At 38.7% G+C, this 21,067-nt stretch overlaps 2 protein-coding genes across 3 annotated transcripts in view; both read right to left on the minus strand.

Annotated features, from left to right (window-relative positions):
• LOC102806043 (NAD(P)H oxidoreductase RTN4IP1, mitochondrial-like) overlaps positions 1-11,002 on the minus strand; it is a 41,322-nt gene extending 30,320 nt beyond the window's left edge. The window contains exon 1 of the mRNA XM_085499051.1: positions 10,737-11,002. Coding sequence (XP_085355177.1) covers positions 10,737-10,823 — 87 coding nt within the window. The 5' untranslated portion in view covers positions 10,824-11,002. The remainder of the gene's footprint in view (positions 1-10,736) is intronic.
• Positions 11,003-14,313: 3,311 nt separating this feature from the next.
• LOC100329047 (PKnox transcription factor) overlaps positions 14,314-21,067 on the minus strand; it is an 18,738-nt gene continuing 11,984 nt past the window's right edge. The window contains exons 5-8 of one of the 2 annotated variants that reach the window (XM_085499052.1): positions 20,191-20,763; positions 18,655-18,731; positions 18,013-18,215; positions 14,314-15,842 (exon numbers count right to left, since the gene is read on the minus strand). In XM_085499052.1, the coding sequence (XP_085355178.1) occupies positions 15,631-15,842; positions 18,013-18,215; positions 18,655-18,731; positions 20,191-20,763 (1,065 nt within the window). In that variant the 3' untranslated portion in view covers positions 14,314-15,630. Of the gene's footprint in view, positions 15,843-18,007; positions 18,216-18,654; positions 18,732-20,190; positions 20,764-21,067 lie in introns of both variants that reach the window. The other variant, XM_085499053.1, reaches the window with a different exon arrangement.

Raw genomic sequence — 21,067 nt, forward strand, 5'->3', positions numbered from 1 at the left:
TATGAGGTAATCTTAAAGGTGTTGATGTCTGGAATTGTGTACTGCAATATGAGGTAATCTTAAAGGTGTCCATGTCTGGGATTGTGTACTGCAATATGAGGTAATCTTAAAGGTGTCCATGTCTGGAATTGTATACTGCAATATGAGGTAATCTTAAAGGTGTCCATGTCTGGGATTGTGTACTGCAATATGAGGTAATCTTAAAGGTGTTGATGTCTGGAATTGTGTACTGCAATATGAGGTAATCTTAAAGGTGTCCATGTCTGGGATTGTGTACTGCAATATGAGGTAATATTTAAGGTGTCCATATCTGGGATTGTGTACTGCAATATGAGGTAATCTTTAAGGTGTCCATGTCTGGGATTGTGTACTGCAATATGAGGTAATCTTAAAGGTGTCCATGTCTGGGATTGTGTACTGCAATATGAGGTAATATTTAAGGTGTCCATGTCTGGGATTGTGTACTGCAATATGAGGTAATCTTTAAGGTGTCCATGTCTGGGATTGTGTACTGCAATATGAGGTAATCTTTAAGGTGTCCATGTCTGGGATTGTATACTGCAATATGAGGTAATCTTTAAGGTGTCCATGTCTGGGATTGTATACTGCAATATGAGGTAATCTTTAAGGTGTCCATGTCTGGGATTGTGTACTGCAATATGAGGTAATCTTAAAGGTGTCCATATCTGGGATTGTATACTGCAATATGAGGTAATCTTTAAGGTGTCCATATCTGGGATTGTATACTGCAATATGAGGTAATCTTTAAGGTGTCCATGTCTGGGATTGTGTACTGCAATATGAGGTAATCTTTAAGGTGTCCATATCTGGGATTGTGTACTGCAATATGAGGTAATCTTAAAGGTGTCCATGTCTGGGATTGTGTACTGCAATATGAGGTAATCTTTAAGGTGTCCATGTCTGGGATTGTGTACTGCAATATGAGGTAATCTTTAAGGTGTCCATGTCTGGGATTGTATACTGCAATATGAGGTAATCTTTAAGGTGTCCATGTCTGGGATTGTGTACTGCAATATGAGGTAATCTTAAAGGTGTCCATGTCTGGGATTGTGTACTGCAATATGAGGTAATCTTAAAGGTGTCCATATCTGGAATTGTGTACTGCAATATGAGGTAATCTTTAAGGTGTCCATATCTGGGATTGTATACTGCAATATGAGGTAATCTTAAAGGTGTCCATATCTGGGATTGTGTACTGCAATATGAGGTAATCTTAAAGGTGTCCATATCTGGGATTGTGTACTGCAATATGAGGTAATCTTAAAGGTGTCCATGTCTGGGATTGTATACTGCAATATGAGGTAATCTTAAAGGTGTCCATATCTGGGATTGTATACTGCAATATGAGGTAATCTTTAAGGTGTCCATATCTGGAATTGTGTACTGCAATATGAGGTAATCTTTAAGGTGTCCATATCTGGGATTGTATACTGCAATATGAGGTAATCTTAAAGGTGTCCATATCTGGGATTGTATACTGCAATATGAGGTAATCTTTAAGGTGTCCATGTCTGGGATTGTGTACTGCAATATGAGGTAATCTTTAAGGTGTCCATATCTGGAATTGTGTACTGCAATATGAGGTAATCTTTAAGGTGTCCATATCTGGGATTGTATACTGCAATATGAGGTAATCTTAAAGGTGTCCATATCTGGGATTGTATACTGCAATATGAGGTAATCTTTAAGGTGTCCATATCTGGGATTGTATACTGCAATATGAGGTAATCTTTAAGGTGTCCATGTCTGGGATTGTGTACTGCAATATGAGGTAATCTTTAAGGTGTCCATGTCTGGGATTGTGTACTGCAATATGAGGTAATCTTTAAGGTGTCCATGTCTGGGATTGTGTACTGCAATATGAGGTAATCTTAAAGGTGTCCATGTCTGGGATTGTGTACTGCAATATGAGGTAATCTTAAAGGTGTCCATGTCTGGGATTGTGTACTGCAATATGAGGTAATCTTAAAGGTGTCCATGTCTGGAATTGTGTACTGCAATATGAGGTAATCTTAAAGGTGTCCATGTCTGGAATTGTGTACTGCAATATGAGGTACATGTAATCTTAAAGGTGTCCATGTCTGGGATTGTGTACTGCAATATGAGGTAATCTTAAAGGTGTCCATGTCTGGAATTGTATACTGCAATATGAGGTAATCTTTAAGGTGTCCATGTCTGGGATTGTGTACTGCAATATGAGGTAATCTTAAAGGTGTCCATGTCTGGAATTGTGTACTGCAATATGAGGTAATCTTAAAGGTGTCCATGTCTGGGATTGTGTACTGCAATATGAGGTAATCTTTAAGGTGTCCATGTCTGGGATTGTGTACTGCAATATGAGGTAATCTTTAAGGTGTCCATGTCTGGGATTGTATGCTGTAATATGAGGTAATCTTAAAGGTGTCCATGTCTGGAATTGTGTACTGCAATATGAGGTAATCTTAAAGGTGTCCATATCTGGGATTGTGTACTGCAATATGAGGTAATCTTTAAGGTGTCCATATCTGGGATTGTGTACTGCAATATGAGGTAATCTTAAAGGTGTCCATGTCTGGGATTGTGTACTGCAATATGAGGTAATCTTTAAGGTGTCCATGTCTGGGATTGTGTACTGCAATATGAGGTAATCTTTAAGGTGTCCATGTCTGGGATTGTATACTGCAATATGAGGTAATCTTTAAGGTGTCCATGTCTGGGATTGTGTACTGCAATATGAGGTAATCTTTAAGGTGTCCATGTCTGGGATTGTGTACTGCAATATGAGGTAATCTTTAAGGTGTCCATGTCTGGGATTGTATACTGCAATATGAGGTAATCTTTAAGGTGTCCATGTCTGGGATTGTGTACTGCAATATGAGGTAATCTTAAAGGTGTCCATGTCTGGGATTGTGTACTGCAATATGAGGTAATCTTAAAGGTGTCCATATCTGGAATTGTATACTGCAATATGAGGTAATCTTTAAGGTGTCCATATCTGGAATTGTGTACTGCAATATGAGGTAATCTTTAAGGTGTCCATATCTGGGATTGTATACTGCAATATGAGGTAATCTTAAAGGTGTCCATATCTGGGATTGTATACTGCAATATGAGGTAATCTTTAAGGTGTCCATGTCTGGGATTGTGTACTGCAATATGAGGTAATCTTTAAGGTGTCCATATCTGGAATTGTGTACTGCAATATGAGGTAATCTTTAAGGTGTCCATATCTGGGATTGTATACTGCAATATGAGGTAATCTTAAAGGTGTTCATATCTGGGATTGTATACTGCAATATGAGGTAATCTTTAAGGTGTCCATATCTGGGATTGTATACTGCAATATGAGGTAATCTTTAAGGTGTCCATGTCTGGGATTGTGTACTGCAATATGAGGTAATCTTTAAGGTGTCCATGTCTGGGATTGTGTACTGCAATATGAGGTAATCTTTAAGGTGTCCATGTCTGGGATTGTGTACTGCAATATGAGGTAATCTTAAAGGTGTCCATGTCTGGGATTGTGTACTGCAATATGAGGTAATCTTAAAGGTGTCTATGTCTGGAATTGTGTACTGCAATATGAGGTAATCTTTAAGGTGTCCATGTCTGGGATTGTGTACTGCAATATGAGGTACATGTAATCTTAAAGGTGTCCATGTCTGGGATTGTGTACTGCAATATGAGGTAATCTTAAAGGTGTCCATGTCTGGAATTGTGTACTGCAATATGAGGTAATCTTAAAGGTGTCCATGTCTGGAATTGTGTACTGCAATATGAGGTACATGTAATCTTAAAGGTGTCCATGTCTGGGATTGTGTACTGCAATATGAGGTAATCTTAAAGGTGTCCATGTCTGGAATTGTATACTGCAATATGAGGTAATCTTTAAGGTGTCCATGTCTGGGATTGTGTACTGCAATATGAGGTAATCTTAAAGGTGTCCATGTCTGGAATTGTGTACTGCAATATGAGGTAATCTTAAAGGTGTCCATGTCTGGGATTGTGTACTGCAATATGAGGTAATCTTTAAGGTGTCCATGTCTGGGATTGTGTACTGCAATATGAGGTAATCTTTAAGGTGTTCATGTCTGGGATTGTATGCTTTAATATGAGGTAATCTTAAAGGTGTCCATGTCTGGAATTGTGTACTGCAATATGAGGTAATCTTAAAGGTGTCCATATCTGGGATTGTGTACTGCAATATGAGGTAATCTTTAAGGTGTCCATATCTGGGATTGTGTACTGCAATATGAGGTAATCTTAAAGGTGTCCATGTCTGGGATTGTGTACTGCAATATGAGGTAATCTTTAAGGTGTCCATGTCTGGGATTGTGTACTGCAATATGAGGTAATCTTTAAGGTGTCCATGTCTGGGATTGTATACTGCAATATGAGGTAATCTTTAAGGTGTCCATGTCTGGGATTGTGTACTGCAATATGAGGTAATCTTAAAGGTGTCCATGTCTGGGATTGTGTACTGCAATATGAGGTAATCTTTAAGGTGTTCATGTCTGGGATTGTGTACTGCAATATGAGGTAATCTTTAAGGTGTCCATGTCTGGGATTGTATACTGCAATATGAGGTAATCTTTAAGGTGTCCATGTCTGGAATTGTGTACTGCAATATGAGGTAATCTTAAAGGTGTCCATGTCTGGGATTGTGTACTGCAATATGAGGTAATCTTAAAGGTGTCCATGTCTGGAATTGTGTACTGCAATATGAGGTAATCTTAAAGGTGTCCATGTCTGGAATTGTATACTGCAATATGAGGTAATCTTAAAGGTGTTGATGTCTGGAATTGTGTACTGCAATATGAGGTAATCTTAAAGGTGTTGATGTCTGGAATTGTGTACTGCAATATGAGGTAATCTTAAAGGTGTCCATGTCTGGGATTGTGTACTGCAATATGAGGTAATCTTAAAGGTGTCCATGTCTGGAATTGTATACTGCAATATGAGGTAATCTTAAAGGTGTCCATGTCTGGGATTGTGTACTGCAATATGAGGTAATCTTAAAGGTGTTGATGTCTGGAATTGTGTACTGCAATATGAGGTAATCTTAAAGGTGTCCATGTCTGGGATTGTGTACTGCAATATGAGGTAATATTTAAGGTGTCCATATCTGGGATTGTGTACTGCAATATGAGGTAATCTTTAAGGTGTCCATGTCTGGGATTGTGTACTGCAATATGAGGTAATCTTAAAGGTGTCCATGTCTGGGATTGTGTACTGCAATATGAGGTAATATTTAAGGTGTCCATGTCTGGGATTGTGTACTGCAATATGAGGTAATCTTTAAGGTGTCCATGTCTGGGATTGTGTACTGCAATATGAGGTAATCTTTAAGGTGTCCATGTCTGGGATTGTATACTGCAATATGAGGTAATCTTTAAGGTGTCCATGTCTGGGATTGTATACTGCAATATGAGGTAATCTTTAAGGTGTCCATGTCTGGGATTGTGTACTGCAATATGAGGTAATCTTAAAGGTGTCCATATCTGGGATTGTATACTGCAATATGAGGTAATCTTTAAGGTGTCCATATCTGGGATTGTATACTGCAATATGAGGTAATCTTTAAGGTGTCCATGTCTGGGATTGTGTACTGCAATATGAGGTAATCTTTAAGGTGTCCATATCTGGGATTGTGTACTGCAATATGAGGTAATCTTAAAGGTGTCCATGTCTGGGATTGTGTACTGCAATATGAGGTAATCTTTAAGGTGTCCATGTCTGGGATTGTGTACTGCAATATGAGGTAATCTTTAAGGTGTCCATGTCTGGGATTGTATACTGCAATATGAGGTAATCTTTAAGGTGTCCATGTCTGGGATTGTGTACTGCAATATGAGGTAATCTTAAAGGTGTCCATGTCTGGGATTGTGTACTGCAATATGAGGTAATCTTAAAGGTGTCCATATCTGGAATTGTGTACTGCAATATGAGGTAATCTTTAAGGTGTCCATATCTGGGATTGTATACTGCAATATGAGGTAATCTTAAAGGTGTCCATATCTGGGATTGTGTACTGCAATATGAGGTAATCTTAAAGGTGTCCATATCTGGGATTGTGTACTGCAATATGAGGTAATCTTAAAGGTGTCCATGTCTGGGATTGTATACTGCAATATGAGGTAATCTTAAAGGTGTCCATATCTGGGATTGTATACTGCAATATGAGGTAATCTTTAAGGTGTCCATATCTGGAATTGTGTACTGCAATATGAGGTAATCTTTAAGGTGTCCATATCTGGGATTGTATACTGCAATATGAGGTAATCTTAAAGGTGTCCATATCTGGGATTGTATACTGCAATATGAGGTAATCTTTAAGGTGTCCATGTCTGGGATTGTGTACTGCAATATGAGGTAATCTTTAAGGTGTCCATATCTGGAATTGTGTACTGCAATATGAGGTAATCTTTAAGGTGTCCATATCTGGGATTGTATACTGCAATATGAGGTAATCTTAAAGGTGTCCATATCTGGGATTGTATACTGCAATATGAGGTAATCTTTAAGGTGTCCATATCTGGGATTGTATACTGCAATATGAGGTAATCTTTAAGGTGTCCATGTCTGGGATTGTGTACTGCAATATGAGGTAATCTTTAAGGTGTCCATGTCTGGGATTGTGTACTGCAATATGAGGTAATCTTTAAGGTGTCCATGTCTGGGATTGTGTACTGCAATATGAGGTAATCTTAAAGGTGTCCATGTCTGGGATTGTGTACTGCAATATGAGGTAATCTTAAAGGTGTCCATGTCTGGGATTGTGTACTGCAATATGAGGTAATCTTAAAGGTGTCCATGTCTGGAATTGTGTACTGCAATATGAGGTAATCTTAAAGGTGTCCATGTCTGGAATTGTGTACTGCAATATGAGGTACATGTAATCTTAAAGGTGTCCATGTCTGGGATTGTGTACTGCAATATGAGGTAATCTTAAAGGTGTCCATGTCTGGAATTGTATACTGCAATATGAGGTAATCTTTAAGGTGTCCATGTCTGGGATTGTGTACTGCAATATGAGGTAATCTTAAAGGTGTCCATGTCTGGAATTGTGTACTGCAATATGAGGTAATCTTAAAGGTGTCCATGTCTGGGATTGTGTACTGCAATATGAGGTAATCTTTAAGGTGTCCATGTCTGGGATTGTGTACTGCAATATGAGGTAATCTTTAAGGTGTCCATGTCTGGGATTGTATGCTGTAATATGAGGTAATCTTAAAGGTGTCCATGTCTGGAATTGTGTACTGCAATATGAGGTAATCTTAAAGGTGTCCATATCTGGGATTGTGTACTGCAATATGAGGTAATCTTTAAGGTGTCCATATCTGGGATTGTGTACTGCAATATGAGGTAATCTTTAAGGTGTCCATGTCTGGGATTGTGTACTGCAATATGAGGTAATCTTTAAGGTGTCCATGTCTGGGATTGTATACTGCAATATGAGGTAATCTTTAAGGTGTCCATGTCTGGGATTGTGTACTGCAATATGAGGTAATCTTTAAGGTGTCCATGTCTGGGATTGTGTACTGCAATATGAGGTAATCTTTAAGGTGTCCATGTCTGGGATTGTATACTGCAATATGAGGTAATCTTTAAGGTGTCCATGTCTGGGATTGTGTACTGCAATATGAGGTAATCTTAAAGGTGTCCATGTCTGGGATTGTGTACTGCAATATGAGGTAATCTTAAAGGTGTCCATATCTGGAATTGTATACTGCAATATGAGGTAATCTTTAAGGTGTCCATATCTGGAATTGTGTACTGCAATATGAGGTAATCTTTAAGGTGTCCATATCTGGGATTGTATACTGCAATATGAGGTAATCTTAAAGGTGTCCATATCTGGGATTGTATACTGCAATATGAGGTAATCTTTAAGGTGTCCATGTCTGGGATTGTGTACTGCAATATGAGGTAATCTTTAAGGTGTCCATATCTGGAATTGTGTACTGCAATATGAGGTAATCTTTAAGGTGTCCATATCTGGGATTGTATACTGCAATATGAGGTAATCTTAAAGGTGTCCATATCTGGGATTGTATACTGCAATATGAGGTAATCTTTAAGGTGTCCATATCTGGGATTGTATACTGCAATATGAGGTAATCTTTAAGGTGTCCATGTCTGGGATTGTGTACTGCAATATGAGGTAATCTTTAAGGTGTCCATGTCTGGGATTGTGTACTGCAATATGAGGTAATCTTTAAGGTGTCCATGTCTGGGATTGTGTACTGCAATATGAGGTAATCTTAAAGGTGTCCATGTCTGGGATTGTGTACTGCAATATGAGGTAATCTTAAAGGTGTCCATGTCTGGAATTGTGTACTGCAATATGAGGTAATCTTAAAGGTGTCCATGTCTGGAATTGTGTACTGCAATATGAGGTACATGTAATCTTAAAGGTGTCCATGTCTGGGATTGTGTACTGCAATATGAGGTAATCTTAAAGGTGTCCATGTCTGGAATTGTATACTGCAATATGAGGTAATCTTTAAGGTGTCCATGTCTGGGATTGTGTACTGCAATATGAGGTAATCTTAAAGGTGTCCATGTCTGGAATTGTGTACTGCAATATGAGGTAATCTTAAAGGTGTCCATGTCTGGGATTGTGTACTGCAATATGAGGTAATCTTTAAGGTGTCCATGTCTGGGATTGTGTACTGCAATATGAGGTAATCTTTAAGGTGTTCATGTCTGGGATTGTATGCTTTAATATGAGGTAATCTTAAAGGTGTCCATGTCTGGAATTGTGTACTGCAATATGAGGTAATCTTAAAGGTGTCCATATCTGGGATTGTGTACTGCAATATGAGGTAATCTTTAAGGTGTCCATATCTGGGATTGTGTACTGCAATATGAGGTAATCTTAAAGGTGTCCATGTCTGGGATTGTGTACTGCAATATGAGGTAATCTTTAAGGTGTCCATGTCTGGGATTGTGTACTGCAATATGAGGTAATCTTTAAGGTGTCCATGTCTGGGATTGTATACTGCAATATGAGGTAATCTTTAAGGTGTCCATGTCTGGGATTGTGTACTGCAATATGAGGTAATCTTAAAGGTGTCCATGTCTGGGATTGTGTACTGCAATATGAGGTAATCTTTAAGGTGTTCATGTCTGGGATTGTGTACTGCAATATGAGGTAATCTTTAAGGTGTCCATGTCTGGGATTGTATACTGCAATATGAGGTAATCTTTAAGGTGTCCATGTCTGGAATTGTGTACTGCAATATGAGGTAATCTTAAAGGTGTCCATGTCTGGGATTGTGTACTGCAATATGAGGTAATCTTTAAGGTGTCCATGTCTGGGATTGTGTACTGCAATATGAGGTAATCTTAAAGGTGTCCATGTCTGGGATTGTGTACTGCAATATGAGGTAATCTTTAAGGTGTCCATATCTGGGATTGTATACTGCAATATGAGGTAATCTTTAAGGTGTCCATGTCTGGGATTGTGTACTGCAATATGAGGTAATCTTTAAGGTGTCCATGTCTGGGATTGTGTACTGCAATATGAGGTAATCTTTAAGGTGTCCATGTCTGGGATTGTGTACTGCAATATGAGGTAATCTTTAAGGTGTCCATGTCTGGGATTGTATACTGCAATATGAGGTAATCTTTAAGGTGTCCATATCTGGGATTGTGTACTGCAATATGAGGTAATCTTTAAGGTGTCCATATCTGGGATTGTATACTGCAATATGAGGTAATCTTTAAGGTGTCCATGTCTGGGATTGTATACTGCAATATGAGGTAATCTTTAAGGTGTCCATATCTGGGATTGTGTACTGCAATATGAGGTAATCTTTAAGGTGTCCATATCTGGGATTGTATACTGCAATATGAGGTAATCTTTAAGGTGTCCATATCTGGGATTGTATACTGCAATATGAGGTAATCTTAAAGGTGTCCATATCTGGGATTGTGTACTGCAATATGAGGTAATCTTTAAGGTGTCCATGTCTGGGATTGTGTACTGCAATATGAGGTAATCTTTAAGGTGTCCATGTCTGGGATTGTATACTGCAATATGAGGTAATCTTTAAGGTGTCCATGTCTGGGATTGTGTACTGCAATATGAGGTAATCTTAAAGGTGTCCATGTCTGGAATTGTATACTGCAATATGAGGTAATCTTTAAGGTGTCCATGTCTGGGATTGTGTACTGCAATATGAGGTAATCTTTAAGGTGTCCATATCTGGGATTGTGTACTGCAATAAAGTTATCCCTTAAGTTATCAGGAAATGTGTAATATAAAAATTAACTTAATACATATATATATATATTATATATTTGCATGTTTACGTTTTACACTGATAGAGGTGGACCATTAGTAACTCTGGGAGAGGCGTTGTCAGAAAAACTGAGTAATTTTTGTTTTCCTCATCTTAGTTTTGTGCTATTTTTTGGTGTTTCCATGGTGAATTTGCTGTAATTTATTTACAACATTTGTTCTCAAAGACTAAGGCATGTACTAGTACATTCCTGCAGGATTTTTTCCCACAATTTTTTTACTATTCTGATATTGAATTTCTAATGTTCAACCACCCTAATGTTTGTGAAAATATAAATAAATTAATGTATCCAAGCACTCCATGTGTCTACTGCCCTCACAATTCACCTTAACTTGTCCTGTGTCGATTCTCGTGTACTAGTATTCAGGCTGTCCACTGCCGTGTGAATTGTGAGAGAATTTTAACTCGAATCAAGATACTATACTTTACCTTCTGTGAACAATTTGAGCCATTGCAATGAAACAAATGCAGACCATGAACGTGCTGGTACAGTGTGGCTGTTTTCATCACACCCATAATGCGAAGATTGTACAAGAAAGTTCGATCCAATGAACACGTGTCGTTACATTAATAATCTAGCTGTATAGGAACATTGTAGGGGCATCGGGCAACTTTGCTGATGGTTTACAACGCGCAACGGATCGTAACAGTTTCCTGGCTCGACATGTAAACAACCCGCCGATCAACTTCCGAATACTAGTAATCTCACGTAAAGGACGCCCTCAATGGTGCAAGATTTGCAAGTCTATCAACAGCAGTTTATTAGTTTAGGTCAATGTTGATGAACTAAAACGTTTGCGTCAGAAACAGTTTGTGAATACTAACCACAATAGTGTTTCCATGGCAACAAAACCATTTCAATGAAACAAGAACAATTCAATTTTATGTAATTTTGAAATTGTTTCGTATTGAATACATTTCTGTACACAGAGAATTTCATGAGGACTCTTTCAAAGCCATTTCCTTTAGTTATTCGTCCTATTACCTTCCAAGGTCGAATTCTCTGACTTGTGCACTTGTTTTGAAAGGAGAAAAACATGCATGGAGGTGTGGCGAACTGGTTATACGCTAAAATGTACAAGTATATACAGAAAACCTGCTTATAAACAGATGACAAAAGATAGTTCATTTACCATCACTGTTTACATAACGGGGATTAACAAGAGTTAATTCCCAGGGGACTTTTACTTTTTTTTTCTCTGCCCTCAAATCTAACTAAAGTTGTCTGGAGTTTCACAGAAATCTTGACCAGTGTTTAAGTAATCATTATCAATCATACAATCAGTGCTATGATATTCATAGTTGTAAGTTGTCAAAAAAATGGATGAGTTTTTGATCCATTAGCAGTAAAAAATGCATATTTAACTGCATGAAGTTGTTGGATGTACTCTGATTAGAGACATTATAAGCATGTAGATATAATTAGAATGAGTTATATTGTAATTACAAGGCATCATAGAATCACAATACAGGTTAAGTAGGAGGTACGAAACAAGTACAAAGGGGCATCCGCTTTCTGCAGGAATTACACCATTCACACATTACACAAGATCTTGCAGGAACAGTAAATCAAGTCTTTCCTGTAACCTGTCAACCATGTTCTAACATGGAACTACATGGTTTGTAGTTCCATGATTCTAACCAACCAAGAAAATATGAATTGGGGAGGGGGGAGCAAGATAAGATGTTACCAATGATGACAGTGTTCTGGTGGGGAACCATTCTGCAGCCACACATGCTTTGAGCAGTTTGAACCATGCATCCGATTTTTTTTGTGCAGTGACAAGGTATGCTAGAAAATGGAAAGTTTTTTCGATTCAGAGGATGTTTTGATAATCCAAATCAACCTTAAATGCGTGTATTCAAAAGTAATATTTATAAACGTTAAACTTACAATTTGTAGTAGAATTAAATAATCTTAATAGGAAACAAAAAATTTAAATTTTCTATATACAAGAATAAAAACCATTTGTTTGTAGACTTATCCCTACACTTCCAACTCTTTAGTTCACAAGATCAGTCTGTAAACCATAGAAGGTACTGAGTACCTGCCATGCTGTAAACCATAGAAGGTACTGACAGAGTACCATTCATGCTGTAAACCATAGAAGGTACTGACAGAGTACCTGCCATGCTGTAAACCATAGAAGGTACTAACAGAGTACCTGCCATGCTGTAAACCATAGAAGGTACTGACAGAGTACCATTCATGCTGTAAACCATAGAAGGTACTGACAGAGTACCTGCCATGCTGTAAACCATAGAAGGTACTGAGTACCTGCCATGCTGTAAACCATAGAAGGTACTGACAGAGTACCATTCATGCTGTAAACCATAGAAGGTACTGACAGAGTACCTGCCATGCTGTAAACCATAGAAGGTACTAACAGAGTACCTGCCATGCTGTAAACCATAGAAGGTACTAACAGAGTACCTGCCATGCTGTAAACCATAGAAGGTACTGACAGAGTACCTGCCATGCTGTAAACCATAGAAGGTACTGACAGAGTACCTGCCATGCTGTAAACCATAGAAGGTACTGACAGAGTACCTGCCATGCTGTAAACCATAGAAGGTACTGACAGAGTACCTGCCATGCTGTAAACCATAGAAGGTACTAACAGAGTACCTGCCATGCTGTAAACCATAGAAGGTACTAACAGAGTACCTGCCATGCTGTAAACCATAGAAGGTACTGACAGAGTACCATTCATGCTGTAAACCATAGAAGGTACTGACAGAGTACCTGCCATGCTGTAAACCATAGAAGGTACTGAGTACCTGCCATGCTGTAAACCATAGAAGGTACTGACAGAGTACCATTCATGCTGTAAACCATAGAAGGTACTGACAGAGTACCTGCCATGCTGTAAACCATAGAAGGTACTAACAGAGTACCTGCCATGCTGTAAACCATAGAAGGTACTAACAGAGTACCTGCCATGCTGTAAACCATAGAAGGTACTGACAGAGTACCATTCATGCTGTAAACCATAGAAGGTACTGACAGAGTACCTGCCATGCTGTAAACCATAGAAGGTACTGACAGAGTACCATTCATGCTGTAAACCATAGAAGGTACTGACAGAGTACCTGCCATGCTGTAAACCATAGAAGGTACTGACAGAGTACCTGCCATGCTGTAAACCATAGAAGGTACTGAGTACCTGCCATGCTGTAAACCATAGAAGGTACTGACAGAGTACCATTCATGCTGTAAACCATAGAAGGTACTGACAGAGTACCATTCATGCTGTAAACCATAGAAGGTACTGACAGAGTACCTGCCATGCTGTAAACCATAGAAGGTACTAACAGAGTACCTGCCATGCTGTAAACCATAGAAGGTACTGACAGAGTACCATTCATGCTGTAAACCATAGAAGGTACTGACAGAGTACCTGCCATGCTGTAAACCATAGAAGGTACTGAGTACCTGCCATGCTGTAAACCATAGAAGGTACTGACAGAGTACCATTCATGCTGTAAACCATAGAAGGTACTGACAGAGTACCTGCCATGCTGTAAACCATAGAAGGTACTGACTGAGTACCATTCATGCTGTAAACCATAGAAGGTACTGACAGAGTACCATTCATGCTGTAAACCATAGAAGGTACTGACAGAGTACCTGCCATGCTGTAAACCATAGAAGGTACTGACAGAGTACCTGCCATGCTGTAAACCATAGAAGGTACTGACAGAGTACCATTCATGCTGTAAACCATAGAAGGTACTAACAGAGTACCTGCCATGCTGTAAACCATAGAAGGTACTGACAGAGTACCATTCATGCTGTAAACCATAGAAGGTACTGACAGAGTACCTGCCATGCTGTAAACCATAGAAGGTACTGACAGAGTACCTGCCATGCTGTAAACCATAGAAGGTACTGACAGAGTACCTGCCATGCTGTAAACCATAGAAGGTACTGACAGAGTACCTGCCATGCTGTAAACTAATGTACAAACACTCACTCATCAGAGATTGAAAAACCCTGTAGTGGTTGGGGTCATAATGATATCTGTTCACGACAGATTTTTTATTAATCACAAACAACTGGTAATTCTAATACCAGTGGCAAAATATAAAGACTAAAGTTAACAGATTGTCGATGATTGAGGGCGCTCTACTTTTCCAACACCAAAATGAGGTTTGGAAGATTAAAAAAATCATTTAAATAATTTGCAGCCTCTTGAGGTGAAAATCTCATTATATTTTGTGTACTTTCAGTCTCATTTCGGGTAAAGTATAACGCTCTCAAAAGGTGGATAAGGTCTATGTATTTTATAAAAATATTCTACATATCCACAAGTTCTTTTTGGAAGTTTGACTTCCCATAATGCAACACTGAAGGACAACACTGTTTTCATGATTATCAAAAAAAAGGCTTTCAATGTGTACATGTGATTCTAAAATATCTGCAGCTACAATATCTTTTATTTGAAAATTTTCTATTAAAATTCAAATCTAGAAAACACTAAAAAGCAACATATTTACAATACTTTAAAAAGCATACTTTTGGAAGAAGTGATGTACTCTGTTACTATAGCAACTACCATCAGTGTCGCTATGGCAACCATGCAACATGATACAGTGAATGACTTAAAATATACAAATATATTAATTTCCAACACATTTTAATGTTATCATTTTTTATATCTAGTGATGATCGGTTTTATATTATCAATATTTATGCAAATTTCTGCTCAAGGTCAAAGGTTACTACCAATGTTCAATCAACGTTTGGCACCTCTATGGACTCAATACAGTACTTAATTTTAGTGTTGTGTGTACAAAAGCAACAAGGAGCAGACTCACATTCAAGGCATTCGTGGCATTATTGCTAGTTTTAAAACAAAACATTCAGAATTCCAATGATGTACAAAAATATTCAGCCATGTAGCTTGGATTTCAAAACATCATCAACAACTGACTCAAAAGGGGGGGGGGGGGGTACAGTGCAATATTGGTCCAAATAAGTAGATATGCTTTTTTAAAAAAAATAGAAAAAGTGAGATTTGCAACATGCTTTGCATGTAACAGTCAAATAACATTGCTTAGCAACCACACACCTTGGGGTCAAACAGAAACAGACGTAGCACTTGGGACGCAGTTACACAAGAATACAAACAAACATGTCAACTTAGTTGAATAGATAATTTTGATTACAGTTCTATACATCACAAAATATTGTCTCTCATCTTGGTACAGTATAGTGTATAAATTAGTGTATTGTTGCTATAGCAACTGATTGAGCATAACAAAAACGATGGGAAAAACAAATTTTGGCACTGAAATTACTTTGGCAGTACAACACATTTTACATAGACGACGAGTCTTCACTTTCCAAATCGTCATTTTCACTCGTTTGTAGCGGATTTTCCTCCCCGTTGTGAACGATACCACCTAGTGCTGGAGAAGCATGGCCTTGCTGCACACCCAACATTGGTGATAGTGTGCTACCCTGTAACGAATCTAATGTCTCAGCCGCAGTCGTATTATTTAGCGCTACTGAGGTAATAGCATCTGTTCCTGTTACCATAGAAACAAAATAAGTTTGAATCAGTTAATGCAGAAATGTTAAATTAATTTTCTTTGACCAATGAAACTAGTGTCAAAAGTCAACTGAACACCCAGCAATATGTCAAATCTAGAATAGCCATGAGAGGCAGTAGAAGCAGTCCGCAGCAATATGTCAAATCTAGAATAGCCATGAGAGGCAGTAGAAGCAGTCCGCAGCAATATGTCAAATCTAGAATAGCCATGAGAGGCAGTAGAAGCAGTCCGCAGCAATATGTCAAATCTAGAATAGCCATGAGAGGCAGTAGAAGCAGTCCGCAGCAATATGTCAAATCTAGAATAGCCATGAGAGGCAGTAGAAGCAGTCCGCAGCAATATGTCAAATCTAGAATAGCCATGAGAGGCAGTAGAAGCAGTCCGCAACAATATGTCAAATCTAGAATAGCCATGAGAGGCAGTAGAAGCAGTCCGCAGCAATATGTCAAATCTAGAATAGCCATGAGAGGCAGTAGAAGCAGTCCGCAACAATATGTCAGATCTAGAATAGCCATGAGAGGCAGTAGAAGCAGTCCGCAGCAATATGTCAAATCTAGAATAGCCATGAGAGGCAGTAGAAGCAGTCCGCAACAATATGTCAAATCTAGAATAGCCATGAGAGGCAGTAGAAGCAGTCCGCAGCAATATGTCAAATCTAGAATAGCCATGAGAGGCAGTAGAAGCAGTCCGCAACAATATGTCAGATCTAGAATAGCCATGAGAGGCAGTAGAAGCAGTCCGCAGCAATATGTCAGATCTAGAATAGCCATGAGAGGCAGTAGAAGCAGTCCGCAGCAATATGTCAAATCTAGAATAGCCATGAGAGGCAGTAGAAGCAGTCCGCAGCAATATGTCAAATCTAGAATAGCCATGAGAGGCAGTAGAAGCAGTCCGCAGCAATATGTCAAATCTAGAATAGCCATGAGAGGCAGTAGAAGCAGTCCGCAACAATATGTCAAATCTAGAATAGCCATGAGAGGCAGTAGAAGCAGTTCGCAACAATATGTCAAATCTAGAATAGCCATGAGAGGCAGTAGAAGCAGTCCGCAACAATATGTCAAATCTAGAATAGCCATGAGAGGCAGTAGAAGCAGTCCGCAACAATATGTCAAATCTAGAATAGCCATGAGAGGCAGTAGAAGCAGTCCGCAACAATATGTCAAATCTAGAATAGCCATGAGAGGCAGTAGAAGCAGTCCGCAACAATATGTCAAATCTAGAATAGCCATGAGAGGCAGTAGAAGCAGTCTGTAGCCATGAGAGGCAGTAGAAGCAGTCTGTAGCCATGAGAGGCAGTAGAAGCAGTCTGTAGCCATGAGAGGCAGTAGAAGCAGTCTGTAGCCATGAGAGGCAGTAGAAGCAGTCTGTAGCCATGAGAGGCAGTAGAAGCAGTCTGTAGCCATGAGAGGCAGTAGAAGCAGTCTGTAGCCATGAGAGGCAGTAGAAGCAGTCTGTAGCCATGAGAGGCAGTAGAAGCAGTCTGTAGCCATGAGAGGCAGTAGAAGCAGTCTGTAGCCATGAGAGGCAGTAGAAGCAGTCTGTAGCCATGAGAGGCAGTAGAAGCAGTCTGTAGCCATGAGAGGCAGTAGAAGCAGTCTGTAGCCATGAGAGGCAGTAGAAGCAGTCTGTAGCCATGAGAGGCAGTAGAAGCAGTCTGTAGCCATGAGAGGCAGTAGAAGCAGTCTGTAGCCATGAGAGGCAGTAGAAGCAGTCCACAACAATATTGGGAAAATAGATTTTAATGTTTATTTTGGATATTTTAGTTTGAATGTTGCCATAGTAACTGCATTTGAATTATAATACTACAGTATACAGTACAATTGAATTGTGAATTAATGGCCACCAGACAGCCATATTGGAGACTTGATAGAAGCCTATAATGGTATAATTATGAAATCCAAGAAAATAACACCACAAAACACAGCGAACAATTTAAATAGAGTACAGAATCTACACATGTAAAGAATTGACTGTATTTCTTAAACAAAACAAATCTATGCCTGTTGTGAATGGCATAATTTTTCTTCTGTTCAAATGTTGGTTTGGTTTAAATTTTTTTTTTTAATTAATTTTCTATATTCACCTTAAAACAAAAACAAAAACGCACCTTAAACCAAAAATAAAATGTGCTATGATCTCACCTCACCTGAAACAGTGGCTGTTGTCACCAACTGTTGCGTTGTCTGCGTCGTTGTAGTTGATTGTGAAACTCCCACATTAGCCAATGATTCAGGCCAAAACCTTTGAGTTGGCCGTGATTGGTTTTTATTCTTCTTAGCTTTAGGAGCTGGTTCAGGGTTACTAGCGTCCAACATTGGTTGAAGAATTCTCCGCCTTGCATTTATAAACCTGTGATTGAAAATGAATGATAACATGATCAATATCACAAATTTCCATGTTCCCATATTTGGGCATTGAATAGACAAGTTTTGAGTTATAGCACCATTAGTCAGTTTCTGTCTTAGAATGAGCTGATTGATTTCTAAGCTTTGGCAATTTTTCGCTGGTTTCCATGGTTACAAGCACTCTGATGTACCATTGGCTGTTTACACAGCGAAATCAACCCTCCTATGCAGATGAAATCGGGATGGTTTACAACAGAGCATGCATGTAAAAGTAGTAATAAAACTAACAACTTGTCTATTACTGAATTATTGTTGATTGGCATAAAAAACTAGAAAATATTTGAAGCTAACAACTCAAAGGACCTGTAGAAAAATAAAGAATGTTTTGTGTCTTGATAGGTGTTCAAATACTAGGTCATGTTTGTTATAAATACGAGACTCACCAATTGTTGACTTGTAATAATGATAAATTCGTTTGTGATGCAATTTGTCTTTTTTCATCTTCAGTGGGATACGGATGCTGAAATACAGAAACATAGTTAGATGACAATTAAATTTTAAACATCCAATCATGGAGCGCCAAGACAATGATCATTTTAGGAAATACCCTCTGATACTTGTAGAGGACTGCATAGTTTCTTCAATGATTTGCCTAACTCTGGTCAATTCCGGGGGCTGTAGCATTGATAACTATACTGTTGTATTGAATGGAAAATGTGGAATCACTAGGGAAATCTTAAGTAGCAAATACTAGTAATTACCGTACTCGACCGCGTTAGCGCCCATGCCCGGGCAAGCGCCCACCCCCCACTTTTGCACAATTTTTATATTTGGGGTTACATTCGGCAGAGCGCCCACCCCTTCAAAATGCAACTACCGGTAATTTAAAACTTGGTCTTGCGTAACGAATCTTAGTAATCGTTTTTATATGATACAGCGTGAATATCGACCGCTGTGAACATGTTGTGAATGCGTAGAACACAGTAACCGTGCGTAAACTACGACAATGACCTGTTAATACAAATAAAATGTGGTAAATATTTCATGCCATATTCAGTTTACCTCTCAAAAATGGCTAGTTATTAGTTTTTTGGAAAAACCATGTCGTTTATTCGCTGAAATCAATTCCAACAGATCGTACTTCGACATCGATAATTCACTTCCGCATTGCGTTACTGGAAAGTCTTCGGGAATTTCCGAAGAATTGCGTCAGTACAACACAGCATTGTGATTGGTTAATAACCAACTTGACCCATTAGGTCAAAGGACGCCGCTGCAGGTGAAATCTGCAAATGCATCATGGCAGAAAGTGATTTTCATCGATAGTTTGTGTACGATCCAACACCTTCGTCAGTGGAGATAATATACAATTTTTACTTCGACTGTCTTCCAACAGACTCAAATGTTTTTAATTTCGTAAATTCTGGTGGTGCGTAATTAATATTGTAAATGTGCATATTTTTTTTGATCATTTTTGTTCATTTCATTGTGAAAATCAATGACGATTTAACTAATTTCGTAATTCGATTTTCCCCCAAAGACGTAATCTGTCACTTGATGAATCAAATTTTTCATTTGCACTCTTTTTCGAGGGGGGTGCTCGGGTAAGCGCCCACCCCTAAAAAATCGTGATTTTCTGAGTTGAGGCCCCTGGGCGCTAACGCGGTCGAGTACGGTAACACTTCCACTGAAGGTCACATTGGATTATTCAAATTCTTGTTTTCCTTAGTAGTTTTCATTGTTTATAATCCCTACAATGATAGATTTTTTGTTGATTTTGAGGCTTAAAAAGTCATTCCTACAACAACAATGCTAAACAATTGTTGTCCACAACACAGATATTATGTCTTTAATGTTAAATGCTAATGTTCTGTGTTCATACCAAATTTAATTCAAATCTGTTTGCACATTTCTGAGTAATCATCACAGGACATGAGGTAAATGAGACAACTAAGCTAATAATTTTGACACTGACTTACCACTATATGTTGGAAGAGCCACGACCTCATGACATTAGTCGCTTGTTTTGGAAGAACGCCACGCTTATTTTTTCTCTTGTTTAACAAGTCACCATCCAACAAACTTGTATCAATACTGGAGGGAGTAGAAGTAGATAATGTAACAGTAGTAGGTGTGGCCGTTCCAATCTGTGAAGATACCGGTGGAATTCCAATTTGTGATATCGGTGTTGAGCCATGGATTATTGAGGGTGCTGTTTGTAACAATTGTTGCGACATTGCTTGTGGTGAAGTTGTCTGTATTTGTACCGTTCCTGGGATAGCACCCGGCGTGACTAATCCTTGTAGTCCTTGTGGAGTTATCATGGTAACTGGCTGATACACAAGCTGACCAGCAGCGTTCACAACAGTTGCCATGGTAACAGTAGGTTGGTTTGGTGCTTGCTGTACTTGATGAATGGTTTGCGTCTGGTGTGGTGATGGCTGCAATATTACTGTCCCAGTTGCCCCCGCTTGTAAAGATCCCGCCGTTGCCACTTGCTGTACTTGCTGCTGTTGTTGCTGCTGTTGTTGTTGTTGTGGCTGAGTTTGAACCTGTAAACATACATCACATCAGTGATAATGCTGGAAATATCACTATTTATCCATGATATTCTTCAAACCTCTCAATTTTTGTTACAAAATTTAACGATTACTTGCAAAATTCAAATGTTTTTCACAGTATGTCCCAACTTCTAGAAAACATGTCGGTCAAAACATGTTTGAAATTTCCCAAAATTATTTATCACATACCAACTTCAAAATTCTACCTGCCCTGCCAGAAAAGATCAGTCTCTAAATAAATTCCATCAGAAATATTTTTTGCTGAACCACAATTTCCCATTTTTAATTGTTGCAT

Source organism: Saccoglossus kowalevskii, chromosome 5 (assembly GCF_978046115.1).
Source record: "Saccoglossus kowalevskii chromosome 5, keSacKowa6.1, whole genome shotgun sequence".
Lineage (NCBI taxonomy): Eukaryota > Metazoa > Hemichordata > Enteropneusta > Harrimaniidae > Saccoglossus > Saccoglossus kowalevskii.